A 26,024-nucleotide genomic window follows, 5' to 3' on the forward strand; every position below is an offset into this window, starting at 1 on the left:
CCGTTAATGAACCTTTGGGTGCTTTTCTTCACATCTTGAAATAATACTTCTTTCTCTTTCTCCAGACCAAAAAACTTGTTGGTGTACAACTGCACAACGGGTGGAATCAACCCTTTCTTCTGGGGAGAAATGGGTAAGTTCCATCTCAAACTGAGAGCATCATGTTCCTCCCAGTGTCAGACATCAACAGGATTCCTCAGACAGGCTTTGAGAAAGTGGTTTCCAGTATTTAGGTGGTATTCAGTGTCTGCCATCCGAGTGTGTGTGGGAGGCCCAGCTGCGGTCAGGGAGGGTCCAGTGAGGAAAAGCTCCTGGTGCTGAGCATTCAGCTCAGGAAAACCTCTATTCAGCTTTCACATTGTCATAGAAAAACCCAGAAAAAAAAAAAAAAAACACAAAACTTGGCTGCTCTGAGATCTTAAAGTGTGTGAGAAAAGGAACAGAGAACCGGTCCCTTAATTCTGTGAGAAGCTGCTCTGTGTAGCCCCAACAGGACACCTTCCAACACCTTCCACCAGCCCAGGCTGCTCAGAGCCCCATCCAACCTGGCCTGGGACACTGCCAGGGATGGGGCAGCCACAGCTTCTCTGGACAACCTGTGCCAGGGCCTCCCCACCCTCACAGGAAAGAATTTTTTCCTAATGCCTAACCTAATTTTCTCCTCTTTCAATTTGTCCTATCAACAACCTTATTAGAACCTCGATAGTGAATGAAAATTAGTATATTATTGGCACTGCATTCCTTCCCAGCAGCCCATCCCAGACTGCTTATCACCACCCCCCTGCCAGGAGCAATCACCTTTCCAAACCTTCAGCGAGCCCTCCCTGCCAGCTACACGGGAAACTTTAAATAGAGGGCTTTTGCTAATCCTTTTGGGGTTTTTTGGGGGGAGAACATGCTGCAAAGGGGAAGATTTCTGTACCACAGCCCACAGAGTGACCACAGGATAACCACATCATTGCGGTGTGGGAGCAGAAGGGATGGCAGTGAGCTTTAGCTGTTCAGATGCAAGATGATTTGCAGGAGAACCGGTCTTCAGCCAGTAAACTTGCAGTGAACAAGATAAAAAAGCAAGGAAATTGCACCAAAATCAAGTTGCATTATTTTAAAAGTCATTGGTGTCTCAGCATAGCATCTAAGTGGCCTAACAAGTTGCTGCTGTTTAGAAGAAGTACAGCAAAAGTCACTGCTTGAAATACAGTAATGAGCTGACCACAGACACACAAGAGGTCCTGTCTGAATGGTATGATTGAAATCTGCTTATCTGAGGATGATCTGGATGGTTTTTTTTGTGACTTGCAAATTCTCATCTGATTTTTCTATTTGTAACATAAGCTTAGAGACTAAACTATAATACGAGCACAGATTGGTGTCGTTAACTCCCGAATCAATTTTTTAAGAAGTGAAAAAAAGCCCACATATTCTTCTTTCTTGAGCTCACTGGTGCTCAGGAATAGGAGCACCATCTGTTTATCAGTCCCTGGGATGATAGTCTTATATTCAACTACTGCAGTTCATATTAAGCCTCTGCAATATGCAAATGCCCCAGATATGCACATCTAGATGCCACTCTGTGGCACTGTGCCACTGCAAGAGCTCAGAATCAGATCCAGCATATTTTGGGCCTTAACTTGCAAAGGGAATGGAAGATTGTTTCCCCATCCCTTGTTTTTTTTTTTTTTCAAATTAAGAGTGCAAGAGGATTTGCTGCTTTAGAGCAGTCAGAGCTCTTTCTGAAAACAGGCTGAGGTATCTGTTGTTGTGGTTCAGATGTGGTTTGAAAGGATGTAATGAAGTTTTTTTAGATGCAGCACCCTGTGTGTGTAAGTGACCTGTCCCTGGCTCGGACCAACACAGACATCAGCCCCTTTGAAAATCTGATTAGAAATTAAATGTCTTTTTTTTTTCTTTATCCTAGCAGACCAAAGTGTGCTTTCATTGATCTGAAGCAGTGTTAGCACTTACCAGTTTCTTTTGCATCTGCTGCAGGTGAAAAGCAGAACTGCAGCTCCTTGAAGCAATTCAGGGCTACAACTGCCTGCTTTTCCTCCTTTATGCTTTGGTGTTCTGATGAGGAGGGTTTTTTTTGTCTGCCACTGTTGAGTCTGGAGTGGGATTGTGCTTCAGGTAGGCAGTAGATGGAGTCATCGTGCCAGAAGGGACCATGAGATGATCTTGTCCGAGAGAGAAGTGTGGGTTGAAGGTGTTCGCCTTGGGCTGTGCCCAGCTGGAAGGGAGTGATCCTGAGTGAAATGCCTGTTCCCTTGCAGGGCAGTACGTCATGTCCACGTTCAAAAGGAACCCCCTGGAGCAGGCCTTCCGAACCCCCAACGCTCACATGACCTCCAGCTACTTGATAAACCAGTACTGGATCACCGTCAGCCACAAGGCGCCCGCCATCCTCTACGACCTGTACATGAGGCTCACGGGGAGAAAGCCCAGGTAAGAAAGCATGAATTAATTCAGCCTCCTGCCACTGTGGTGGGGAGCAGGTCCTTGATTGTCTCCCCGTCTCCTCACCTTGAGAAAAAGAAAGAAAATGCATGGCCGTAGCTAAACACGGCCAGGGTGCCCACCCTTTGCACTGCCTGGACAATCTTTTAAACTCAGTTTTACACATTTCAGATGTGCCCCAGGCAGGAAGGCTGTCTGTCCTCTGTATAGCCAGATCTCCACCACTGCAGCTTCCCGATGTGACTGCCCCTCTCTGCCTTGACCTTGCATAAGGACGTGTGGCTGGCAAGGCATACAACATTCCAGCTAATAATTTTTTTTGCCCATAAATCAGATGCATAATTAGCAATTTGCAGCACTGGCCCAGCCCCCTGAAATCTAGGAAGCAGTTGTTTTTTGAAAATTATGAAATTCGGAGTTGTATTTCGGAGGGCAGCTTCCCATCGCAGGTGGTGTTTGAGCCTTGGCAGTGTTATGGCTTGGAGGAACAGTGATATTCCTGTCTCCCATGTGCAAGGAACCCTTGTGTGAGTAACACAACTCCAGAGATTGTCCTCCTTTACTCCCTGCCACCACAGAGGAAGATTTGTTGTGCCACATGAGAACAGCATGCCAGTGCTGTGTGCATGTCAGCTGCTCCTGTGCTCTTCTGCTAGCTAAGAAACTGTGTTCAGCTGTTTGCAGGGAATCCCCTGGCTGGTGTATTGCTCTTATTTCTCCCTGCTATGGAGGGAAACTAGTCCATAAAATTCCTTCCAGTTATCCAGGAGGCAGGCATTATCTTAGAAATGGAGCTAAACTGAAATAGAGCAGGAATAGGCTGTAAGAAAAAAAAAAAAAGCACTGCCATTACAACTGACATTTCTTTTCATAAAGCTGATTGGCATAAGCAACCAGTGGACATTGCCCACAACACTGTACTTAAATGTCAAACAGACCTCAGCATGATCTTCTGAACTTTAAGGTTTGCGACTTGAGCAAACACAGCCCAGCAAAGAAATTGTGAGTTCACCAAGTTTTTAATAATAATACAATATCCCTTTTCTTTTTATGCTCCACTTAAGCTCATCCAGGTATTGCTGGAATGTGGTAGAAAGCATAGTAGCAGCTCATTCTTTTCTCCTTTTCCCACCTAACTAAATATCAGACCTTTGTGGTGTAAGGGCAGTAAACCATATTAAAAAAAAAAAAAAAAGTTGACTGGATCACTGAACCTGTTTTTTAAGTTTCCCTTTAGTTTTTCCCTCTGCTTCAAACAGAGCACCTAGGCTTAACTTTCTTCCCACTTGTCACTCCCATCCATTGAAGTACAAGCCATCTTCCAGGCAGTTTCTGGAATTCTTCCCGTGGCCCTATGCCATATTTGCAAGCAGAAAGGAGAGATTTCTTTGCCAGGACCAGAACTCAGGCTTCAGTTCTCTACTGTGTCCATACTCAACTCATCATAAGGTGCTGGATTATCATCTGGAATAGGTTATCTGGGAGCTGGTGATGGTTTTGTAAGTGTACTGTGTATTCAGGACCAGCTGATGACCTTCACTAATTTGATTTACAGGCTAGTTCAGAGGAACTGGGCCACAGTTCCTCCTGTAATTATCACATTCTGTACCCTGTCTACCAAAGGGTAGGTACAAGAGTCATCTCCTCCATGTTTAGACTTCTATATACAGCCTCTCCTGAGAAGCTTATTTTAGATGTAACCTTATTTCACATAAATTGCCAGATGTTGAGCAAAACTGCTCTAAATCTCTTACTGTGGATGCTGCACATCCATCCATGACTTAGAGCATAATGTGGTTTATAACATTAGTAGTCTCCTGGGGAAATCTGTCACACCTGAGAATCTTCTCGTGCAAGGCTCTGTCTGGGAGGAAATAAAGAAATCATTGCTGTAAACAGTTTTCTGGAAGACAAGGTGCATTTCTGAAGTGTAACTTTTTAAGGCTATAGAGACAGCTAATTTTTGCTTTATTCCTCTCAGTTCCTCCACAGTGGAGACTTTCTGTTGGATACCTTTGTCTCCCACAGAGGCTGCAGAAAAACTTGGTTGATGTTTTTCAGTAGACTTTTCCTTCCTTCAAATTAGTCAATATTTTCAGTATTGAAGTCAGTTCACGTATTGATTCACAGCATTTGAGCTCAGGCTGTTAACGTGAAACGTGGTTTTCACAGGTATTTCTTTTCTCTATCTATCTGACCCTTACTTTTGGCCACCCAGATAATGTTGCTTTGGTTAAATTTACAGACAGAGCTTACTCTGCTCACATGGAGCAGCAGGCCACGGGGGACAGCCCATTTTCAAAACATAAATGGGCAAACACTGTTGATTCTCTTGTCAGTTTTTCTGCCTTATTCCACTAGCCCTAAAGCCTTTAAAGATATTCATGGCTTTTGGGATTCCAGTTTGAGGGGCACCTTCTAGATCTTTGCAACCTAGCCGTATATTATGCTGCCCAAGTTCCCAAAAGGTATTGAAATATTCTCAGAGCTTTGCCCCATAGCGCCTGCCTGCGCAGGCACAATCAGGAAGATGGATCTGAAATAATTCTGGAGTACTTTGATTGAATGCAGTTTACCTAATGTGCTCACAGCTGTTGAGAACGAAGGTTCCTTTAACCTGATGGCGCTCTTTGCTTCCAAGGTGAAAGCCCCTTTGAGTAGGAGTGCCTGTGTGAGGTTGTAGGGCTCTTTCAGATGGCTCTGGGAGGGCTGCAGGGTTCTCCTCTGAGCTGCTGGGCTCTCTGTGTCTGTCTGTGCTGCTCGTGGTGCTGATGGCCGTGGCAGTGCCGACTGCGTGGGGACAGCCCCGCCTGGCACCGTCGGTGTTTGTCACCAGCAGCTGTGCTGCCCTCTGGGGCAGCTCAAAACTCCTCGTGAAAACAGCTCTGTTTTCCACAGAAATCAGCCTTTCAGTGCTCGCTCTCTCTCGCCCTTACCCAGTCTGAGGGGACGGGGTGTTCTCTCCAAATCACACTTCAGGACAGCTGCCAGGGGCCTTTTGTACTGGGGAAACTGTAAAATAATCCTGCAGGGGAGGACAGCAGTGCTGTCCTTCTATATAGAACGTTACTAGAAAATATATAGAACATAATAGAAAAGGCCAAGACACATGAGAGACCTGAACCCACATTTCCAGGGTCCCCGAAGCAAGACAAGAAGGGCACGGCCCTGTTGGAGCGGGTCCAGAGCAGGGCCATAAAGATGAGCAGAGGAGGGCTGGAGCATCTTCTCTATCAGGACAGGTTGAGAGAACCAGGACTTTTCAGCCTGGGCAAGAGAAGGCTCCAGGGAATGCTTCTAGCAGGTTTTCAGTACTTAAAGGGGACTGACAGGAAAGATGTGGAGGGACTCTTATCATGGAGTGTAATCATAGGATGAGGGGTAATGGTTTTAAATTGGAAGTAGATTTAGATCAGATACTAGAAGCAATTTCTTTCCTGTGATGGTGGTAAGACTGGAACATGGAGCTCTGAGCAGCTTGGTCTGGTGGAAGGTGTCCCTGCCCATGGCAGGGGGTTGGAACAAGATGATCTTTAAGATCCCTTCCAACCCAAACCATTCTGTGATTCTCTGATTGTATCTGAAAGTTGAGCTGTGGACTTCTGAGCTTGTCCATACTGCAGATATAGTCACCTCTGTACTGGAGCTAACTTCCAAAATCAGAGCCTCGCTTCAGCAGACAACCCAGGCTTGGGAACAGAAGAGAATTTGTGGAGGAGCATCCACCTCGGGAGGCAGGCAATACAGCTTTGTGGCTTTGCAATCTGCTGTGCAGGCTTCATCCTAGTCCAGATGGGCTCTTCACATGTGGTACAGGAGGTAGATGAGGTTTTCAAGCCCTGTTTAGGTCAGACCAGTAAGTCAGACACAAGTGGCAAACACGTGTTTGCACCCACATTCGAGCCATCAGTAAAAACAGGGCAGCATTTGGCTCTGGAGACCTGCTGTTCACCTCTGACCCTCCTCCTCTGTTCCAGAATGATGAAAATTATCAATCGGCTGCACAAGTCTATGACTCTCCTGCAGTATTTCTCCACCCAGTCCTGGAACTGGTCTTCAGATAATATGAATATGTTAATGACTCATCTTAACACAGAGGACAAAAAGGTAAGTAAGTGCATCCTGAATATGGATTGCTAACCTCCAGTTCTGTTCATCTGGAGCAGTTAGTTGTTGAGCTTTTGAATGACATCCAGATGACTGGAATTTACTGTAACCTGAAATAATTTATTTCCTCCTTGTTTTATTAAGTAACTTATCAGGAACTTTGCATTTATTACAGGAAGTGTGTTACTTTTTCTTGTGAGACAGGTTAATCACTGAAGTCTTTCCAGCTAACATGGCAGCTGTGGTGGGTGATCTAGGTGGAAATTCCTTGAAAGATTTTGACATTTTCATCCACACTGGTTTTAAATGGCACTTGATAGGCAATTTAGTTAACACAGTGTATTACCTTGAACAATATCAAAAAAGTTCCTGTTTTATTCAAGTCCCCAGAGAGCAATTAAATTTGCTGCGTGCCAAGCTCTGTTGTAGTCTTTATATGTTTGAAATACTACTCCTTAAGAGCGGGATTGTAACTGGGAGAGTAGATCTGAGATAAGTTTGAAGCACCTTTGGTCAGCATCTCCTTGCAAAGAGGTACTTGGGTATTCAACATCATTACACGTAATTCTAGTGACACATAAAAACTGCATGGAGGTTTTCATATTGAGTGGAATGCCACTCGATGAAGAATTGATGCTTAAAGCAAGCTAGTTTTGAACTCTGGTGTTTAACTTTTGCTCTCTGTCTCTAAATCCCAGCTGTACAACTTCGATGTCCGTCAGCTGCACTGGTCAGAATACATCGAGAGCTACTGCATAGGGGCCAAGAAGTACTTGCTGAATGAGGACATGGCAGGAATTCCAGCAGCAAAGCAGCATTTACGGAAGTAAGTCCTACCCAGTGACAAGGATAAGGCCTCCTGGCTGCCTGGAATGGCACTTGAGGAGAATAATTCTAGTTACCTTGCAATAATTGTTACTGTTTTATAGCATGGAAAGATAAAGAGCTTATTTCTTATGGCAGCAGTCTGCCAGTGTTTACAAACAGGGAGAGATAGAACAGTTTGCCATAGCAAGGAATCCTAAACAATTTCATCAGTCACGGATCATTTTCAGAAGATTTATAAGAACCTCAGTAACAGACTACTAACTGCCTCATAGCCCAGAAAGGCAGTGTGGTAGAGAGCAGTGATAAAGTTTACCTTTAAAAAAAAATAAAATAAAAAAAAGGACTCTTACAAAAATTGAACCAGTCTCAAGGTCTTTAGGTATGAAGCTTTTTTTTCCCTTGGTTAAGCACTGGGAAAGTGAGACTTAGAGAAGTGCAGAAACTTCTTTTGCTTGACAGAAAGAGGATGGAATTATCACCATCTTAAAAACTCAATGATACCATTGAAATAGATGCTGTAAATTGTTCCCCCTCCCAAAAAACAATCCCAGTACTGCAGAAGTGAAGACCATTTATGATTATTGAGTGATTTCTTAACACTAAAGCCAAGATTTCACCCAAATAAGAGAACCCTATTCTCCTGCTCCTGTGAGGGTCCCCCAGCCTGACACCAATCCTGCAAAGTAAAAACCAGCTAATAATACAACAACCAAAGCAGAAGGTATCAGACATAGACTGTCATGAAGAAAAACCTCTCAGTAGGGCTTTGTTCTGGTTTGACATGACAGAACACAGAACAAGAGAGAACTCCAGTACAAGTAGTTCCACCGTCCCATTAACTGTTCAGCACAGTCCTTGGCAAGAAGGCAGGGACATCTTTGGCACAGAAGACAGGGAAGATTAGAAGTTGTAAATAGGATTTCTTACAAAGTCACCTGTAGGAAACTTTGCCAACTGGCAGGATTCCTTGTTGCTCCTGCCTTTCTCCCCTCTGAGGTGCCTCCTCCTCTTCCCCCAGGCTGAGGAACATCCGCTACGCGTTCAACACCACCCTCCTCGTCATCATCTGGCGCATCTTCATCGCCCGGTCGCAGATGGCTCGGAACATCTGGTACTTTGTGGTGAGCCTCTGCTACAAGTTCCTCTCCTACTTCAGGGCATCCAGCACCCTCCGGCACTGAAGCCACCCATCAGCAACCCGCCCCTTCCAGAAGGACCTCCATCTCCTCTGAGCAGCAACTATGGGCATCGGGGTCTGACAGTAGCAGAAAATTCCACTCCCCCCACCCCCCAACAGCAGCTGGCATTTGTTTGTGCACTGTTATATGATGTTCACCTTTTTAATTTAACTAATGCTTTAATACGTGGTGGTCTTTCTTCCATAGGACCAGGCCAATTTTTTAAAGCCATAACTGAAGCTTTAGGAACAGGTCAAGCTGTGGAACCCTTCACCTAGAGTCTGATGTGCAAGAGTAAGGATTAACCAAAGTCGTTGTCTTCCCATGTACTACCCCCCTAGGCTATCTTAATCCCATCTTCTTCCTCAAGAGAGGCAAATTTAAAGCATAGAACCTTGGCAGAAAAGGACGCCAAGGAAATTATCTTGTAAGGGGTCTTCCTAAGGAGGCTGTTCCTTCATTCTCATTGCGTGAAATGTTACCTTGTTGGAAAAAAAACCCCAAAATTTCACTTTCCAGTTTTTCAAAACTTAGAGGGGGAAAAAGATGAGTTACACTGGGCCAGTGAAAACACAGAATAGTTTTCAGATCTTGTCTTATATTGCTACTGAGGACTGATGCTTTCAAGCCATAACTGAAGACACACATAGAGTTGATGCACCTGTGTTAACTCACAAGCTGCTTTCTTACAGACAGGTCTTTCTTTCTCTCTGGTTAAGGTTTCAGTCTACTAAAAAATCCTGATCTTGCATTTATCACATTTGCTCAGAACAGTGTTGGGGTCTTGAAAAACGCTCTATTAACTCTGGGGACGAAGAGAAGACTTTCTCAAAAGACCGAAGAAGAATTCAGAAACTCTTTATTATTTTAATAGATCTTTTTTCCCCCCTGGATTTGTCTGCAGGAAACCTCTCTCCCTGTAACTCAAAACCAGCCTGATACTGTGCTTCACATGCTTTCATTACAGCTAAATCACTTTACACTTTCTTTGCCAGTGGAGGTGACCAATTGCAAAGACACACATGGAGGAAACACCATCGGGCCAGTTCCGCTGCCACTCTTTGTCAGTAGGCATTAAAAAGCCTGAAGGTTGGTTTTGTTGGTACTGTTGGACTCCGTGATCTTAAAGGTCCAACCTAAACAACCCTGTTATTCCATGGCTTCTCTGTAAAAACAGTCCTGCACTGTGAGGCTGAGCCCGAGGACCTTCCCAACGCTCGTGGCTATCGGAGACACTTGTTCCACACAGTGAAGTAGCAATTCCTGTGGGGGCAGAGAGAGAGAGAGAGAGAGAGCTTTCCTCAAAGTACATGGTGCAACAGCAGCAAATCTATCGTGCTGTCACATTTCCAGAGCCAAATCTAATACCGAGATATTTTGTATTCAGCTAACACTGAATAAAGCGCTCTGAGATCAGACTTCAGAGCAGCTTGTTTTTGAAACTCCAGTCTTGTGTCGTGCTGGCTGTCTGAAAAAGTAATGCTACATCACAACAAAGTGACACAGTTGCTCTTTTGCTAGCTGAGAATAGCAGGGTATTTACAGAGTTGGCATTCTTCAAAAATTAGGACTTGTTTTTGGCAGTAAAGGCAAGAGCGAGTTATGATGACAGTGTATTTATATCTTAGGCCTTCAAGCTAGTTCAAAAGTCTTTCTAAAGGTGCAAAGAATTTATCTTACCCAGAGGTCTAGTTTCTGCCTGCAGCAAAAACACAGTGTCCAGAATAGCAGGGCTCTGGCATTGCCTACCACAGACCTCTGTGTTTTTCATACATTGCTCCCGATCTGTGATTAATTAGATCAAAGCACCCAGTTTACAAAGATGCAGATTTCTTAAGCTCTTGCCTTGAAAATGTAAACTTTCAAAAGGAAACTGGTGCTGGTTTTTAGCTGTGTGTTTTCTAGCTTCAAAAAGCTGGAAAGGACAGGTGCCACTACTGTCTGGGGAACCTGGAGCTGTGGGTTCAGGTGCTGGGGACAGACATTTCATGTCCAGTGCTGCCACAGCAGTGTCAGAGAAGGTTAGTGGCATTATACCTTGCTATCCTGGTGGGGATGAGGCAGATTGCTGTAGAGATTCCTCCAGAAAGGCTGAATTCCCTCAGGTACACAGTCAGGTCATCAGGCACCTCGCAGTCTCCTCATCTGAAAGGCTAAAAAAACAAAGCAAACCAAAACTGAAGATGACTTCGAAACAAACTTCCATTCAAAAATTAGGAAATAAATTCTAACTTGTATGCTAAAAGTCCTTTAAAGAGTGCCTGCCTTATGTACAAAGAGAAGCTAGTCTTATGACAGACAAAAACTTGGGTGTCAGAGAGAATCAAGGGTGCAAACCTTGCCACGCCGACATCAGTCAGCTCTGCTAAGAGTAAAGTGTCCCACCTTCCCTTCTCCTTCCCTGGTCATGCCATGCATTCCTCACAGCATGCCTGTAGGCATTCCCAGCTGTTTGCACAGGCTGCATTGTCCCAGCAAGCCTCAGGTGTATCTTTGCTCACCTGAGCACGTCCGGACCCGTTCTCTGAACGCACAAAAAAGATGCTTCAGGTTTCACTCAGAACAGCGGTGGTGTGATATTTTTAGGGCTCTTCAGCCACAGCAAAACTACTGCTCAGCCCTGAAAAAAAAAAAACAAAAAAACAAAACAGCAGGAGCTGCTTGGGCTGTTGGAAAAACATAGCTGTTGCAGATGGTGTTTGCTCTTGTGGAGACCTTTGACAGCCCGCACAGCGCTGCCAGCAGCTGGCTCCGGAGCTCTGGCCTTGCCTGGGGCGGATCAAGCTGTTAGCTTGTCTGACACAGACGCAACACGCAGGGAAACTTGAATCTCTCATCCGTTTTCTTGTGGCTTGAGATGTTTCCATGTGACTGAACCACAGAAGTGTCTCAGAAAAGCTCAGTGGAGGGGCTGGCGTGTGGCGATGGCCCCCGGGTTCCGTCGGGACTGTCATCACAGAGAGCTGGGCCCGGCACATGAACTTGTTCTCACCCCAAGCAGTGGCTTACTTACCTTTGATGGTTTACTTTGTGCTCCTCAGTGGATTTGCTTGTGTGTGCTCTGAGGAAACCCAAGTCTTGGGGGAAGTACCTAAAAGAAAACACCGAGTGACAAGACACTTCTTTCCTTCTCTGTTCTCTTGCTCTTTCACATACACTCACGAGCTTTTGACAAAAGAAAAGCCAAATGCAGCTGCTACTAAGTTAAATCAGAGGACCATGGTGACAAATTATTGCAAAAAACTGCATTGATCAATGAGCTGCCAGACTCAGAGGACTCTCCCTCAAGGAATGGGGGAAGAAGGAGATCTATCAGCATATTGACACGGGTTCAGTTTCTTGTGATGGAACATCCAGACTCAAAGGCTCCCCTGTCCTTTGCCCAGCTGCCTACAGGCGGCATGAAGAACAATGCTGGCAGCCACAAAAGAAAATACCTGCCACAGGGCAGTAGGATGGGATTATTTGCTGAACTTGCAGTGATTTTACCCTCTCACAGTGGAAATAACGCGGAGCGCTGCGGAACCTCCTCTGTTAATGCTCTGCACACACCCTGGTCTGTGGGCTACAGCTGGGAACTGCTGTGCCAGAGCAGTGAAACATCATTTCACTGTCACGCAGCAGTGGGCAGAACCTTGCAATTAACAACTATCTTTTTAATTACATCGCGATCACAAAAAAAAAAAACCACACACAACAAATCCCTAAAATTAACCCATGCTTAAACTGCCTTTTGACTGACAACCAAAATTCAGCATGTCTCTTACCAAAAAAATAAAATTCCTCACCCCTCCACACTCCTCTATTCCAGTAACTTTGTTAAGAAAATACAGTTCTTTCTTGGTAGAGATGTGGGTATCAGACATACTGGTACATCACAGATTGTTGGCCCATTTCCCACCTCCTCCAAAAGAAAATCCTTCTTTCATATTTTCTAAGATAACATCATTATATATGCCTGTGTGTACAGCTGCATCTTTCAGCACCAGACAGCATACAAAAATGGAAAAAAGTCGTGGAGCTCACACTGAAATGCCAGGCTGTGCTTGCTTGGTGTGTTGCAGACAAAGTGATTAAAACATCCCCCAGTTTCCAGTGTAAAGGAAACCCCGACCTGTAGTACTATTAACCAGTTCATTACCGTGGATAAGCAACTGGGAAAAGAGGGAAGGGGGGGCGGGGGGAATCCTTTTGTTTGTAAATAAGCTACAGCTTCATGGTCAAAAGCATGCTGTTGCTCTTCCAGCGTTGACGTCCTACACCGCTGAAAGCAAGGGTGAACTTTTAGTACAATTGGATCCTTTATCCCAGCACAGAGTAAACCACATACTGTACATTCCCCAGAAGCCAAGTGGTGAATATCCCATTACATGGTGCTAAATATCAGTATAAAGGTGGTACAGAGTTGCTTAATAGAATTAACATCCAAACAAAAAAAAAAATAAAGCATATTTGGGGAATAATTAAAGATGTACCGTCCCAATTTTCTCTACTGCTTAAAAGCCAACTATGAAATGAATTATTTTTTTTTTCAGATTGACAAGAAACCACTTAGAACAGATTTCTTGTCCTTACATAATCTTGGCAGACCCCAGTTTATAGTAAAATACCTACTCTCCCACTGTCCAAAGTTTCTACTGTTCTATCTGCTATTTCTGTTCTCTTGTTAGCTACGAGACAACTTACTGTTAGAAATCTTAACGACAAAAAAGTTTCTAATATGTTAAGCCGTAATCTTTTGAGCTCTCAAATCAGATAAAACGACGAAATCACAAATTATGTGAACCTCAGCCATAAAAAAAAATTGTTAATACGACGTTTATGTTATTTGAAACATTTAATAAAACAAAATATTTTAAAACTACGAGGCCCTTCGCATTTCCTCAGTCGCTAAAGGAGGTGGTCCTGAGGCTGCATCTGCAGCACATCTGCACTCAGCTGTGGGTGGAACGGCAGCCCCACCTACAGGGAGCCACACCACGAGCAAGGAGAGGGGAAATCTCAAATTTTGAAAGCTGTGACAACGAGAGTTCAACCTGCTCTGACCTGGAAAGGCCCATCCCCGATGGGTGCCCTGCGAGAGTGGTTAGGAAAAACAAACTGAGAGTAACCCAACCAACCTCCTTGGACAACACACACCGTTTGTACCTGAGTCTGTGACCCCAAACTCTTTAGTTTTAGAAGGTAAGGACTCTAATTTACACTCAGTGTTAACACATAACATGATAGATAGATAATGTCCAGTAATCATCTCTCACTTCCTTGCAGTATAGCAGATTATATTGAGGAAAACTAATATGAGAGGAAAAGGCACAGCATTATCATGAGCCTTTCCTTAATGAAAATAATTTCAAATCCTGAAATCCAGGGCATACATCAAAGACATAATTTTCATTTTGTTAGCAAATCTTTCCTTAAAATACCATTTTCCATTTTTTATATGTAAATGTGATCTTCAAGGAGGGGGAAAAAAAAAATCAATTTTCCATTAAGATGCATCAGTGAATTAAAGCCATCAGCAAGAAAGTTCAGATTCTTTCTGAAGAACAGACTTAAAGGTCAACCTGCAGACTTTAAACCTTTTCTTCTGACATTCTGATTGCACAGTGTTATCAAGCCAAATAATCAATTAAATAAACTAGGGAAATTGCATTACTATTCCTTTTTTAAGGGAAGCAAAAATAGGGAGGAGGAAAATGATGTAATGCAGGACAAGCAGTCCTTAGGTGATACAGCCCAGGATTTTTGACAAAAGTAACAGTGTGACACAAGCTTGCAGAGAAGGGAAGGTGGAATTAAAATGTACCTTACTCTTTGCCTCAGGAGGCATCTTGGAACTTGAGGACCTAAAGAAAAACTTACAATTACAGACAGTAAAAACTAGAGTTTGTAATTGTAGAGTAATAAATAAAATCTGGCTGCTTGGAAGTGTGAACAGCAGTAACTTATCCAACAATAACTGTGTGTATGCAACACCGAGTTCAAGGGCAAATTGAGTTAGTCCTGTCTTCACAATCCGTAATTACTGATCATTTTAGCACATTTTGTTACTCCCCTCCCAGCAGAGGCTGATGTGACAATTGGTCTGGGAAAAGAAATATGTCAGTTGAGGTCTCTAGACTAAAGTCTGCTCCCTCTTAACACCCCTGGGGAGACCTTGCTGATAAATAAAGGGCTGCCACATAGGATATGCAAAAAAAAAAAAAAATACTGAGAAAGACTAAGCAAGGACAAAGCCAGCAGTGAACAGACTTGGAAGGTAAACTAGCTTGAAAAGACAAGTGAGGGCTCAAGTCAGGGATTTGACACTCTGCAGGTCAGGAGGACAAATACACTGAAGCTGGGCCAAACAGGATAAATTAGAAAGTAAAGAGAAATCAACCGATTTTTCATCTGACTGAGGGAGCGAAAGGGAGACAGAAAATGTGATTCTCCTTCAGGCCCAGATTCCTTTTTGCCCTGCAGTGCCACCAAGAGGGACCAGAGAAAGAGGCATCTTCCAGACCCCCTGGCTCTACTCCCGGAGCCCCATCACCCTCTTTGACTTCCTGGGGTCTTAGAAAGACAGCTGCCCACCTCAGCAGCAGGAACGAGGAACCTCCTGGGAGCTGGAGGTTTATTTGGGTGTTTTATTTGTGCCCCTACTCCCCATCACCGAACTGTGGTCTGGGAAGTAGCCAAAGGTGTCATGTCCCAAATACCACAGTTCAGGGGTACAAAAGCACTCAAAGCTACTCATCACATTGCAAGAGTGGCTTTCCATGGATGTGGCTGCATCCTCTGAGGGGGGAGCTCCTCAGACAAACTCACAAGCCAGTCTGAGGGCTTAGCAGACAGACACATGGAGAAGCAACTGGATAGGCAGCAGCAGCAGCACTACGGAAAATTACATCTATTTATCTAGTTTGACAAGTTGGTCAAATGTCTGCTTCTGGGTCACCTGAGCCACACATTCCCCGTATTCTACCCTGAAAAATATGTTGTAATCTTGCACAGGTTTTGTTATTTGTTGGGTCTTTGATTTAGAGTTTTAATTACATTGCCGTGGAAAAAGACGTCGGAGGCTTAAAATTGTTCCTTTGCTGTGAGGGAAAAATTCGTGTTTTGTAAATCCAGTCAGATTTTTGCACTGTGAGAACTGACAAACCCTGATGAAACTGAGTTTTGTGATACAAGGTCATCCCTGACACAACACCACCTGCAAGAGGATTTTGTGTCCCATTTACCTACCACTCCACTGATCTTCATATCTCATGACTATGTTGAAGACCAGATGAAAGATAAGCCCAGCAGTTAGCTTCAGTTCAGCTTATCCTGACTCATCAAACATTTGTAATCACTTTTCCAGGTGGGTTGGTTCCCCCCCCCCCCATTCTCCTTCCACCACACTCACTTTCCAGCTTGGTCACATCACACTCTCAGTGAGCCACTGCAAGGTGTCCTCACCTCAGCTCCCCTCCCGTGGCTGTGCCTGTCTGTGCTGAATTATCTCCAAGGTCCTCAGGGCATTCTTCCCAATCCATCGAGGTCACTCCAAATTCCAGTCATACCCTCTGATGTTTTGGCTCTGGCTGCCAGCCCGATGTCATCCTCAACTCTGAAGAGAACGCACCGTACGCAACATTAGGATGGTGAATTCAACTCCCAGCGAGTGCCAGATCCTCCCGTTTCCCCACACCACTCCTTTTTTCCCCCCTCATCCTCCCCGTTTCACCCTCGTGTCCATCACGGGGAAGCTGCTCCTGTGACAGCCAGCACTGTTTGTGGAATCAGAAATAAGGTCAAAACCTTTCCCAAATACGTGTTTTGAATCATGTCTAAAATGTACCTTTTTTTTTTTTTTTTTTTTTAAATTTAGTTTCCTAAAATAATATATTGTACATTTGAGTCAAGGAACTCGTACAAAACATGGCAGAACTGAAACATTAGAGGATTTTTTTTTCCCCCCCAGTAATTGACAATTTATCCTTCAGAAGCTTTTAACTTCAAGTTTTAACGGAAAAAATCCTTTTGTCTAAAACTATTTCCAACATTCAGGTTTTATGACAAGCTTCCCATTTTTTAAAATATGCTCATAATGCATAACCCTGGGTTAAACTAACCCTCCCACACCGAATCAAAATACTGCAATTTCCAGCAATTTGCATTTATATTGTAAGCATTTTTGGTCTCCTGTTTGTATTATTCTGGTAAATAAAAGAGAGAAAAACACTTTAGATACAGTCCTTAGAAGAATACTTACTGATAAGGCAGTGAATTGTCATTCTGTGTTTTGCTTCCATCACTTTGATCCAAGTCGATTTGCAGAGTTTGTGGCTCAACATCCAGGGAAAAGGGATACAAACAAACGAATTAACAAAGAAAAGGGGGTAGAACACACCCCAGTGACAACAAGCTTAGCTGTAGGTTGGTGGCCTAATCCTGCAACAAATATGAAACAGTAGAGTGTGGAAGTTCAGGTTCACCAGGTAAATGAAAAAAACTGCAGAATTATCAGCCAAACATTTATCAGGCACAATACCACTAGTAAAGCAGGGCATTTTATCAGAAGTAACTCCACATGTCTTGTCCAAACTTAGTACAGCTTTTCATTGTTTTGTTTTAATTTATTCAAATGAGAACTTCAGCATTAAGGTGAGATTAATATTTCTAGAAAGATTTTTTTTTTAAGATTTTTCCTAGGCTTCATTAGCATGAGTTCTGACTCAAAGGATGTGAAAGAAAGCAAAATAATTAGCTAGATCTAATATGTATTAAATTCAAACTAGCTTTTATTAGCATTTCTTCTAAACAAGATACTATTTAGCCTCAGAAAGCAGCATAAAGTCAGTCAATGAACAACAGGGAATAGCAAATATGTTTTGGTATGTAAAGCAATAATTATCTGCTGTTGTTTGTTACGCTTGTTCTATTGCAGCATTTGGCATTTTATTTGGAAGTGCTACATTATGCGATAAATAAGGATCTGAAGCACTGAAAGTTTTACAAAACTAAACGTATATATCATCTTTATTTATTTCTTTCTTATTACTGTATGTCTGCATGTGTGCCATTATAATATGAAACAATTAATTACAACTTTGTCCCTAAGCAACAGTGGAATTCCCTTCAGCACACTGATTTTGGCAACCTAAACCTTTTCTGGTTTTATATATGGCACAACTGCAAGAACTTTGTATGTTAATTACTTTCTATAATATCGTTTAGCCTGCAGCATTCCAAATTAAAAAAGCACATTTCCCCAGCAGAAACTACCCTTTTAACCCAATATTCCTCTGGTAAAACTTATGGAAACTGGAAGATCACTCTTACTTTCATCACCCCTATAAAAATAACATCAAAGTCATGTGCCCTGGATCCTTTTTTTTATATAAGGAATTTTCTGTATAATGGATGCTTTTCCTGCCTTCAGTGTCCATGTATACACAGCTGCACTAATTTTTTTCCATTAATTTAACTGATGTGCCTAGTACCATAAAAATTACATTTAATTCATCTCATATTCAAAAGAATCATTTCCCTTACAGAGAAACACAACTCATTTTGTTACAGCGTAAATAATGCTTACCTGTTCCTCCTGGCAAAGAGCACAGGTTGGATGATTTACCCATGAAGACCAAAGTAAGAGGGAACCATCATTAAAGCCTCGGCCACAGCACAGCTGGAAGCAGATGTTCCTTACCTGGCCACTTATTCCACACCTTCACTGACACAAATTCAGGACCACAGAGGCAAGTCAGAGAAGAAAAAACAAACAAGCAAACAAATAAACCCCCACAAATGCTCCAAAGAACTAAGTTTTAAACAGTGCTATTTAAAAATACAGACCACCTACCATCATTATTTATTTTAGGGGCTGAACTAAGCACAGAGAAAGACGCTGTGGTGTCATTTCAAGAATGAACTTGCTGTACACAACCTTCTGCCAGCAGATCTCAGTGAAGGATGGGACAGGATTTCACTCCCAAGGAAAGGCTGTGCCACCAGCAGGGATTCCCAGGAAAAGCAGGGAAGACGAGCAGGAGGCACGGAGGTGGTGTTTGACTAAAAACAGTGAGGTGAGAAGGGAAGGAGAATTGAGTCTGTCCAGTTTGGGATGGTAAAAGGAGGATCTGTTTTCCAAAGAGCAAGCAAGAACACCCCAGGGTTGACATCTCAGCGCCCAGCAGCTGCAGAAGCAGCAAAATTACTAATAAGTTGGTAAATAATCTGTCCATCTGTGGCAATATGTTTTAAAAAAGTTAAAACTAACAGTTCTGGTTGTATTTTGCCTAAGACAGGCTTTGCATACATTTGTGAGCGTGCCAGGCAATGCTAGTATTGGCATTATTCTACAAAGTCTATTTTCCCCTAAAAACAACCAGAAACATAAACCAGTTGTTTTGCCACCTCCCTTATTTTCTAACATTTTCTCTTTATGTGTGCTTGCAGGTCATATAGAAAACAAACTGAAAATGACATCTGGAGGAGTAAAAACTGCCGCTGAAAGAACTGCGTGTTGGTTTTTTTAAGGTGTCCCTATAAAACAGACACGAGGAAAATATTTTGCACCTGTTCTTACAAGTGCTCTGTTTAAAGACTCCAAACGGAATCACACAGTGTAAATAAACACCTGAGGAATATATTTAAACACGCTGTCATTTGAACACTTGGCTGCATGCTAACATATACACAAAGAAGGATATAGGAAAACAAAGCACACACAAGTTGTTTTTTTTTTTTTTTTACACAGTGACAACACAGGGAATATTTTAAGTAAACATTTTAAAGGCAAATATATCTAAAGAAAAGAATCCAATGCACGTTATTTCCTTTGCATCTTTCTAAACCACTAGAGATTTTTCTGTCTTCATGTGAAGTCTCAGAATTTGGCTTCTAAGAGGCTGTATCTGCTAGGCAGTTGTATGATACCTTTAAGTCTTGTGCCATTTAAAATTACCTGGGTTTTGGGTTTGTTGTGGTCACTTTCCAGGGCACATGAAATCAGATTGTAGCATTTGCCTCTCTCAGGCCCACGCTGCAGCTGCTACAGAGCTTCTGGGTAACACCTAGAAATGTGCCTGCCCCAATAAAGAAAGGACTGTATTTCCAGAAATTAGGTATTTGCAGTCTCAGAGAACCAGCAGTAAGATCCCCAAGGCAAGTAAATCCTTGGAGAACAGGTAGTGGGAAGATGGGCACTTCATGTCATTTGAGAAACTGCTTAAGTATACACCATCCCAAACAAGAAAAAAAAAACCAAAAAAACACAAAAGCTTGAAGAGAATTAACTTGACAAGCCACAGATTTCCCTACTGGTCTGAAATCATGAACAGGAACCACACAGGAGGTGACAAGTAGGTCAGATTACATAAAATAATGTATTAAAAAAAAAAAAAAAAAGGAAAGAAAAAACAAAAAAGCAAGCACAGCCAGGCAACAAAAGGGGACGTAACTGAAACACAGAACAATCCAAACACGTTCCATAATATTACTGATTGGAAGAGAAAGACTAGGAAGAGCTGACGCTCTGTTCAGTGAGATGAGGAGAACATAAAAAATGGCAGAGAAAATATCATCCCTGATTATAATCTTTCATCTGTAACATTACTCCTGCTTGTGTGTGGTGAGGGGTTTGGGATGGGTTTTTTTGTGTGTGTGTGGTTTTTGTTTGTTTGTTTTAGGAAAATGTGGACCTTTAAAGTTTTAAGTCTGTCAAACAAAAATATAATTATCAAGTTCCATTTTGTGCATTTCTTCCGTCTCTGAAACCCAGCTGTTTATCAGCATCCCCTGACTATAACAAAAGGCCTTTTCTAACAAAAACCAAACCAAAACAAACGCACCCCCCCCAAACCAGCCCATAACAGAACAGCACACAAATATTTTTAATGTTTTTCTTCTTGTTTTTGAAGATATTTAGTATTTGCACCTAAGTGCTTGGGAGGAGAGGAGGAGAAAGACTCCAGCATCAACTCAAACTTACATAAGACAGGTAACCCAAAAATAGCAAATATGAGGGTTCCTTGTGCTCCTGTGTGGCAGCACTTCCTCCAGTCCCCAGAGTCATTTGGGGACTTGATCCTTCAGTTCAGTTGAGACCCAAACACCACATTAAAGCAACCCCAACACAAAAGCTACGAACAGAAACACTGTAATCAGACTCCCTCCCAACAAGGGAAAAAAATCCTACCTAAAGCCCTCAAGTGAGAGATTCCTCCTGCCCAGTCTGCATTGTGAAGTTCTCCACTTTTACTGTGTTCTCTTTTTTTGGAGTTTCCAAAGACAGGAATGGAAGGACGTGCCTTGATGCAGGGAAAGGGGCTGATGGAAGAAGAAGAGCAGGAGGAGCCACAGAAGGTGCAGCCTTAAGAGTAACCAACCCCCTGTTCAGGTGTCCAAGTCCAGGCACTGGTGCTCATTCACAAAGGACAAAAGCTCACCAGGGGTTCTTTTCTAACAGAACTGCAACGTTTTATTAATGAATGTCTTAGAAACAACTGAAATACAAACTTTGAACCGTTGATTTGAACAGGAGATTCTGCTCCTAAGCAAAATTAAATTAAACATCCAAGAGAGTATGAACAGCACCCCAGAGATGCAGTCACACAGATAGAGAGCATCATACCTGGTGCCACAGACTTTTCTCATTAAGATGATGACTTACTAACAAAAAAAATGTTTTCCATTCTTAAAAAGCTGAAACATTTTATTCATTACTAACAGTGCATCCTTTTAACAAGGGAACATAAAAATACAAACAACAAACCGCAAAACCAACAACCCACAAACACAGATATCAGTTCAAGGCACAGACTGTTTCTGGCACAGGTGCAAGGCCCAAAGTTTCTTTATTCCAGCAGCTGTTTAGAGGTAAGTCATTGCATTTTAGAGGCTCAAAGGCTCTTGACACTGCCACAACCCTGAGTTACTGACAGAAAACGAGGTAGAATGAACTAACTAATGTCTTAAAACTGCACTTCCCAACCCTGAGAGGCCCAGTGTCTGAGTCCTGCAGAAGTGGAAAATAAAATATCATTTATTTGCTCTGCAGACTTCACAGGATGGTGCACCTGAGCGTTCCCCTCAGTGTTCTTCCTCAACCAGTAATTATTTACTCCAGCCCTGCCCCCAGTGCACCAATACACAACAGTCAAGAACATGTAATAATCCAAACAGGATATGGCAGAGTACCTAAAACCAAACTCAGCTGAGTTCACCTTTGGACAAAAGTGCCCTATAAACCAATTTGGCTTTTCCTCATGAACTCTTAGTAACAAAGGTAGACCTGAAAGGTGGTATTTTGGTGAGGTTTCTTTGGTTTGATTTTTTGGGGAGGCAGGAGGAGTTGTCTGTGTATTTAAATAAAAAAAAAAAGCTTTTATTTGTAGTTCTAGCAGTGATGCTGGGCCAAGAGTCTGCTACTACAAGGTCACCTAATTTCAAGACTTCCTGAAGGAACAAAGCTTTGGCAAACTGTTGAACATCTTTACATCAGCATGTTGCTTTTAACTCTACAGAAATCAGGAGATGCTTCAAGAACCCCTTGGGACTTTATCCTTAGTTTCAGCTCATTAGGAGAGGTACAGCTGCCCAAGCACAGGCTACAGACATGTAAAAAATATGCTCAAGTTTTATGCATCACCCTGTAAAAGGGTCCTGCACTTCACTGCACCCCAGTGATGACAATCCCGGGAGCTGTCTTGGCAAAAGGCATCCTTGGCCAAAACCTCTGCAGGCCACAGGGAGTGAACAGGCAGGATTTGACCCATCAGCAAGTCTGAGTGCACAGCCAGCACCTGCTGCTACAAGGTACAGCCATTCCACCACCACAGAGATGACAGTGTTCCAGTGACAGAAGGGCTCAGAACAGTCACTTGTGTTTGCACTGGCCTCGCTCACAGCACAGGCTCGCCGAGCAGGCTTTGGGAGCTGCAGGATCCTGAGAGCCTGGCAGCTGAGCGGCAGGCAGAATTCCAGGGGCGGATGAAGGGGATAAGGCAGCGGCATTTTCGCAGAGGAGGCTGCTGGGATTGAGAAGGGGGCACGAAACAGCAGCTGCCGCAGCCGCCTGCTGCCCCAGCAGAACTCCCAGGCTGTAAACATTGGAATTCAGGAGGGCATTGCCTGGGACCAGGACATTCAGTTGCTTCTGAATTTCCTGCAGGACCTGCAGCTGACTTTGGTGATTTAGGAGAAGCATATCCATGTTTTCCCTTACTTTCCTCACTGTCCAAAGAGAAGAGAAGGTTAATGCTCGCTGTGTCAATATACACTGCAGGGCCATTTAGAAACCTCCTCATACTTACACTCTTCAAAAACAAGCTTGGAGTGATCTCTCTCTGCACTGCACCTTTGCTCTTCTTTATGATGCACACACGTAAACTCAGGCTGGTTTGCAGCTAGAAGGGAGACAGTGGAAGACAAGAGTTGCCACGTGGGTGCAAACTAAGCCAAACCAGGCCAAAGATTATGCAGATACAGTCCCCTGAAACATTAAACACTTGGATTTTATCACAACCAAGATGCTCTTGCTTCCCCCCATCCTTTTTTTTGGAGGGGGTTGGGGGTGCAGGGAGAGGAGGAAGCAAAGCTGGAGCAAAGGATCTGTCAAGGAACAGGGGGAGTTGAGATTTAGTAAGATTGTGTTTGCACACTTCCTTAAGGAGCAGCTACAGTGTTAGACTGATCTGACACTAATTACTGTCCAACTGCCAGGGCAACAGTGAGACTTCTTCTTATTCATTATAAACTCTTACATCTAAAAATCTACTAAAAGCCATCATGGAAAAAAAGCATTAGGAGTGCAAGGTTTCACCTTTATGGCTGATTAGCAGAAGTTACTAGGCTAACTCTCTGTATCTATGGAGTAAGAGGCCTCAAACCCTTCCTCAGGAATTCAGTCTTGCCGTTTCACTATAAAACTTCATTAGTATTCACTATAATGTCATCGTTATTTCAGTTCTTCTGTCCAAAATTTTTTCCAGAAGACAAACAAAAGCAAATAATAATAATAAACAAAAAACCAAACAAAAACACAGAAAGGAAAAATTAAAAAAAAAAAAAAAAAAGCAAACGAGAAAAACCTCGCAAACAAAACATCTGCTCCTCATGTCTTAATTTCTCTGCAGTTTCATAACCTGGTGGTCAAGATCCTAACATCCAGACCAATTCCAGAGGTCTCTAGGCAAGATCCAAGATGAGAACTTCAAACGTTTTTGACCAAGTATAAAGGGACTGCCCAGGGAAAAGTACAACAACAGGAAAAAACCACAATGACAGTTTTTATCCCGCAGTTTCTGGTCATTACAGGAACATGAAATACTGCAAAGTCCAGAAAACTCCCTACTCGAGACAATGCCCTCATCTGACAGCCTGTGCTGTGCTAGGAACATTGTAAGCAGCCAGCAGAGACTTCCCACCGCAGACAAAAAACCCTACTCATTTAACACCCACAGATAACAAAAATCAGCTGCTGGAGATCAAGGCCCCGTTTCACAGTCCAGATCCCTTCCACATCCCTGACCCTTTGCATTTTGTTGGCTAAGCACTTCTGAAGATCTTGGACAAGACACCAGGAAACGCTGCGGAGTGGGAATTAGTGGGATCTGAAGGCTCTGAGAGTCCAAGGTCCCAGGCAGCCCTCCTGGCAACACCTAAATTTCAACTTTGGCATTTTCAGGCCCTTCTTCAATTGACAGAGATAAATATACAAGAAGGGAGGGGAAAAAAAAGTTAACACCACCAGACCCAACCAACCCAACCCCAACACTCCCATCCACAGCAAGGAGGGAGAAGCGCACAAGGCATAAACAGAGACCAGAATAACTGATACATCCCCTGGGATTCCTTACCACTGGAAATAAAAGGCAGCACAACAGATCTCAGCTCAGTTACCTGCTGTCTGGGTGCTGGGACACTCTCTCAGGTGTTGATGTTTGATGGAGTTTGGGCTCACAGGGAAGCTGTTTCCCCCCTCGTGACGCCTGTGGGGCTTCTCACCCGCATGGACCCTCTGGTGCTGCAGGAGACCCTTGCTGCCACTGAAGCTTTTCCTGCACATGGTGCAGGAGAAGGCTTTCTTTTTCAGATGGGTTTTCTGGTGAGCAAAGAGGTTGGAGGCACAGCTGAAGGCCTTCTCACATTCCTTGCACTTGTAGGGCCTTTCTCCCGTGTGGACTCTCTGGTGAACCACCAGGTTGGCCTTCCTGCTAAAGCTCTTCCCACATTCTGCACACACAAACCTTTTGTCCCTGCTGTGGATCTGCAGGTGGTTCAGGAGCATGCAGTGCCCCTTGAAGCCCTTCCCACATTCCGGACACTTGAAGGAAGGTTTCTGCTCCGGGGACGGTTTCTGGTCATCGGTGCTGAGGACGAGTTTCACGGAGCTTCTTTTCTGGGGAGGGGGCTCATTACAGGCTGCCCCCTTCTCTGGGGGTACCTGAGGCAGCTCCTCTTGCTGGAGGTCTTCAGGGATGCCTTTCTCTTCCTCGGTGTCCCTCAGAACGAAGCCCCCTGATGGAGGAAGAGACAGGGGAAGTTTGAAGACAAGAAGAAAAAAGGAGAGGGAAAGGCGGCAAAGGCAAGAAGAGAGAGGTAAGAAACCTATCCCCCTTCTCTCCCCACCTCCTTGCTGTTCTGCTCCTCAGGGAAGGGGAAAAATGAAGACTTCCAAAAGCAACAGGCTGAAACACCTTACCCATCACAAATATCTACTTTTAGCTACCTGCTCCTGCAGACTTTGCTCAAAAGCTTTCCAGCCTGCTAAATTAGCATGAATACCCTGTTTTAAAGGTGGGCATTTAGGTGGAGATCATTCAGCACCAAAAAGTCCACTGAACCCCAGCAGGCAAAACCAACAGGTTGTTTCTCACTTGTGTTAGTTCATATTTACTGAAAAAAAAATAAATCAGGTCTTTACAGGTTGGCACATCAGGGTTTTGCCCTAATTATCACAAGAACACTTGTAATTACTGTAAAGTTACTGTACATTTATGAACCAGAAGTCAAAGGAGTCTTTTTTGATAAAAAAATTAACTAATTCCCAAATAACTCTTACTGTTTTCATCTCTGCTAGAGCACACCTACTTTCCTTGCAATGACAAGCTAAATAAACTACATTCCAACGAAGCTCACCAGAAACATTCAAACACAGCCTTTTTTTCCTAAAGAATCCAACCCATTTATTTCACAGATGAGTGGGAATGATCACACACACACACACCCCAGCGAGCTCTAGATATCTTACTCTGCTGACTAGATCTTTTATTTACATCAGTTCATCATTAACTGAATTATAAGGATCACCTGATGCAACTTAGCCAAGCTTGATTTTTGCAAGCACACCTTCAGGTGTTCACTATTAATTCAAATGGAGAACTCAGCAATTCCCATCTCTGATCTGGAATTTAAAATATTACTCAAACATTTAACACAGAAGGTTTGTTACTCCACTAACACAAAAAAAAAAAAAAAAAA

General features: G+C 43.3%; 2 protein-coding genes across 2 annotated transcripts in view; one reads left to right on the forward strand and one right to left on the reverse strand.

Annotated features, from left to right (window-relative positions):
* Positions 1-68: 68 nt before the first annotated feature.
* LOC114069757 (fatty acyl-CoA reductase 1-like) lies at positions 69-9,822 on the forward strand. The gene is made up of 5 exons (XM_027906772.1): positions 69-133; positions 2,271-2,442; positions 6,432-6,561; positions 7,260-7,387; positions 8,408-9,822. Exons 1-5 carry the CDS (start codon positions 130-132, stop codon positions 8,568-8,570), a joined length of 597 nt encoding a protein of 198 aa, XP_027762573.1. The 5' UTR covers positions 69-129; the 3' UTR covers positions 8,571-9,822.
* Positions 9,823-22,419: 12,597 nt separating this feature from the next.
* The window catches only part of LOC114069751 (zinc finger protein with KRAB and SCAN domains 1-like), a 4,706-nt gene continuing 1,101 nt past the window's right edge, over positions 22,420-26,024 (reverse strand). The window contains exons 2-4 of the mRNA XM_027906762.1: positions 24,444-25,061; positions 22,856-22,948; positions 22,420-22,775 (exon numbers count right to left, since the gene is read on the reverse strand). Of these exons, the coding sequence (XP_027762563.1) occupies positions 22,420-22,775; positions 22,856-22,948; positions 24,444-25,061 (1,067 nt within the window). The remainder of the gene's footprint in view (positions 22,776-22,855; positions 22,949-24,443; positions 25,062-26,024) is intronic.

This window comes from Empidonax traillii, unplaced genomic scaffold (genome assembly GCF_003031625.1).
Source record: "Empidonax traillii isolate 1590-97213 ecotype Southwest subspecies unplaced genomic scaffold, ASM303162v1 scaffold1355:size217225, whole genome shotgun sequence".
NCBI lineage: Eukaryota > Metazoa > Chordata > Aves > Passeriformes > Tyrannidae > Empidonax > Empidonax traillii.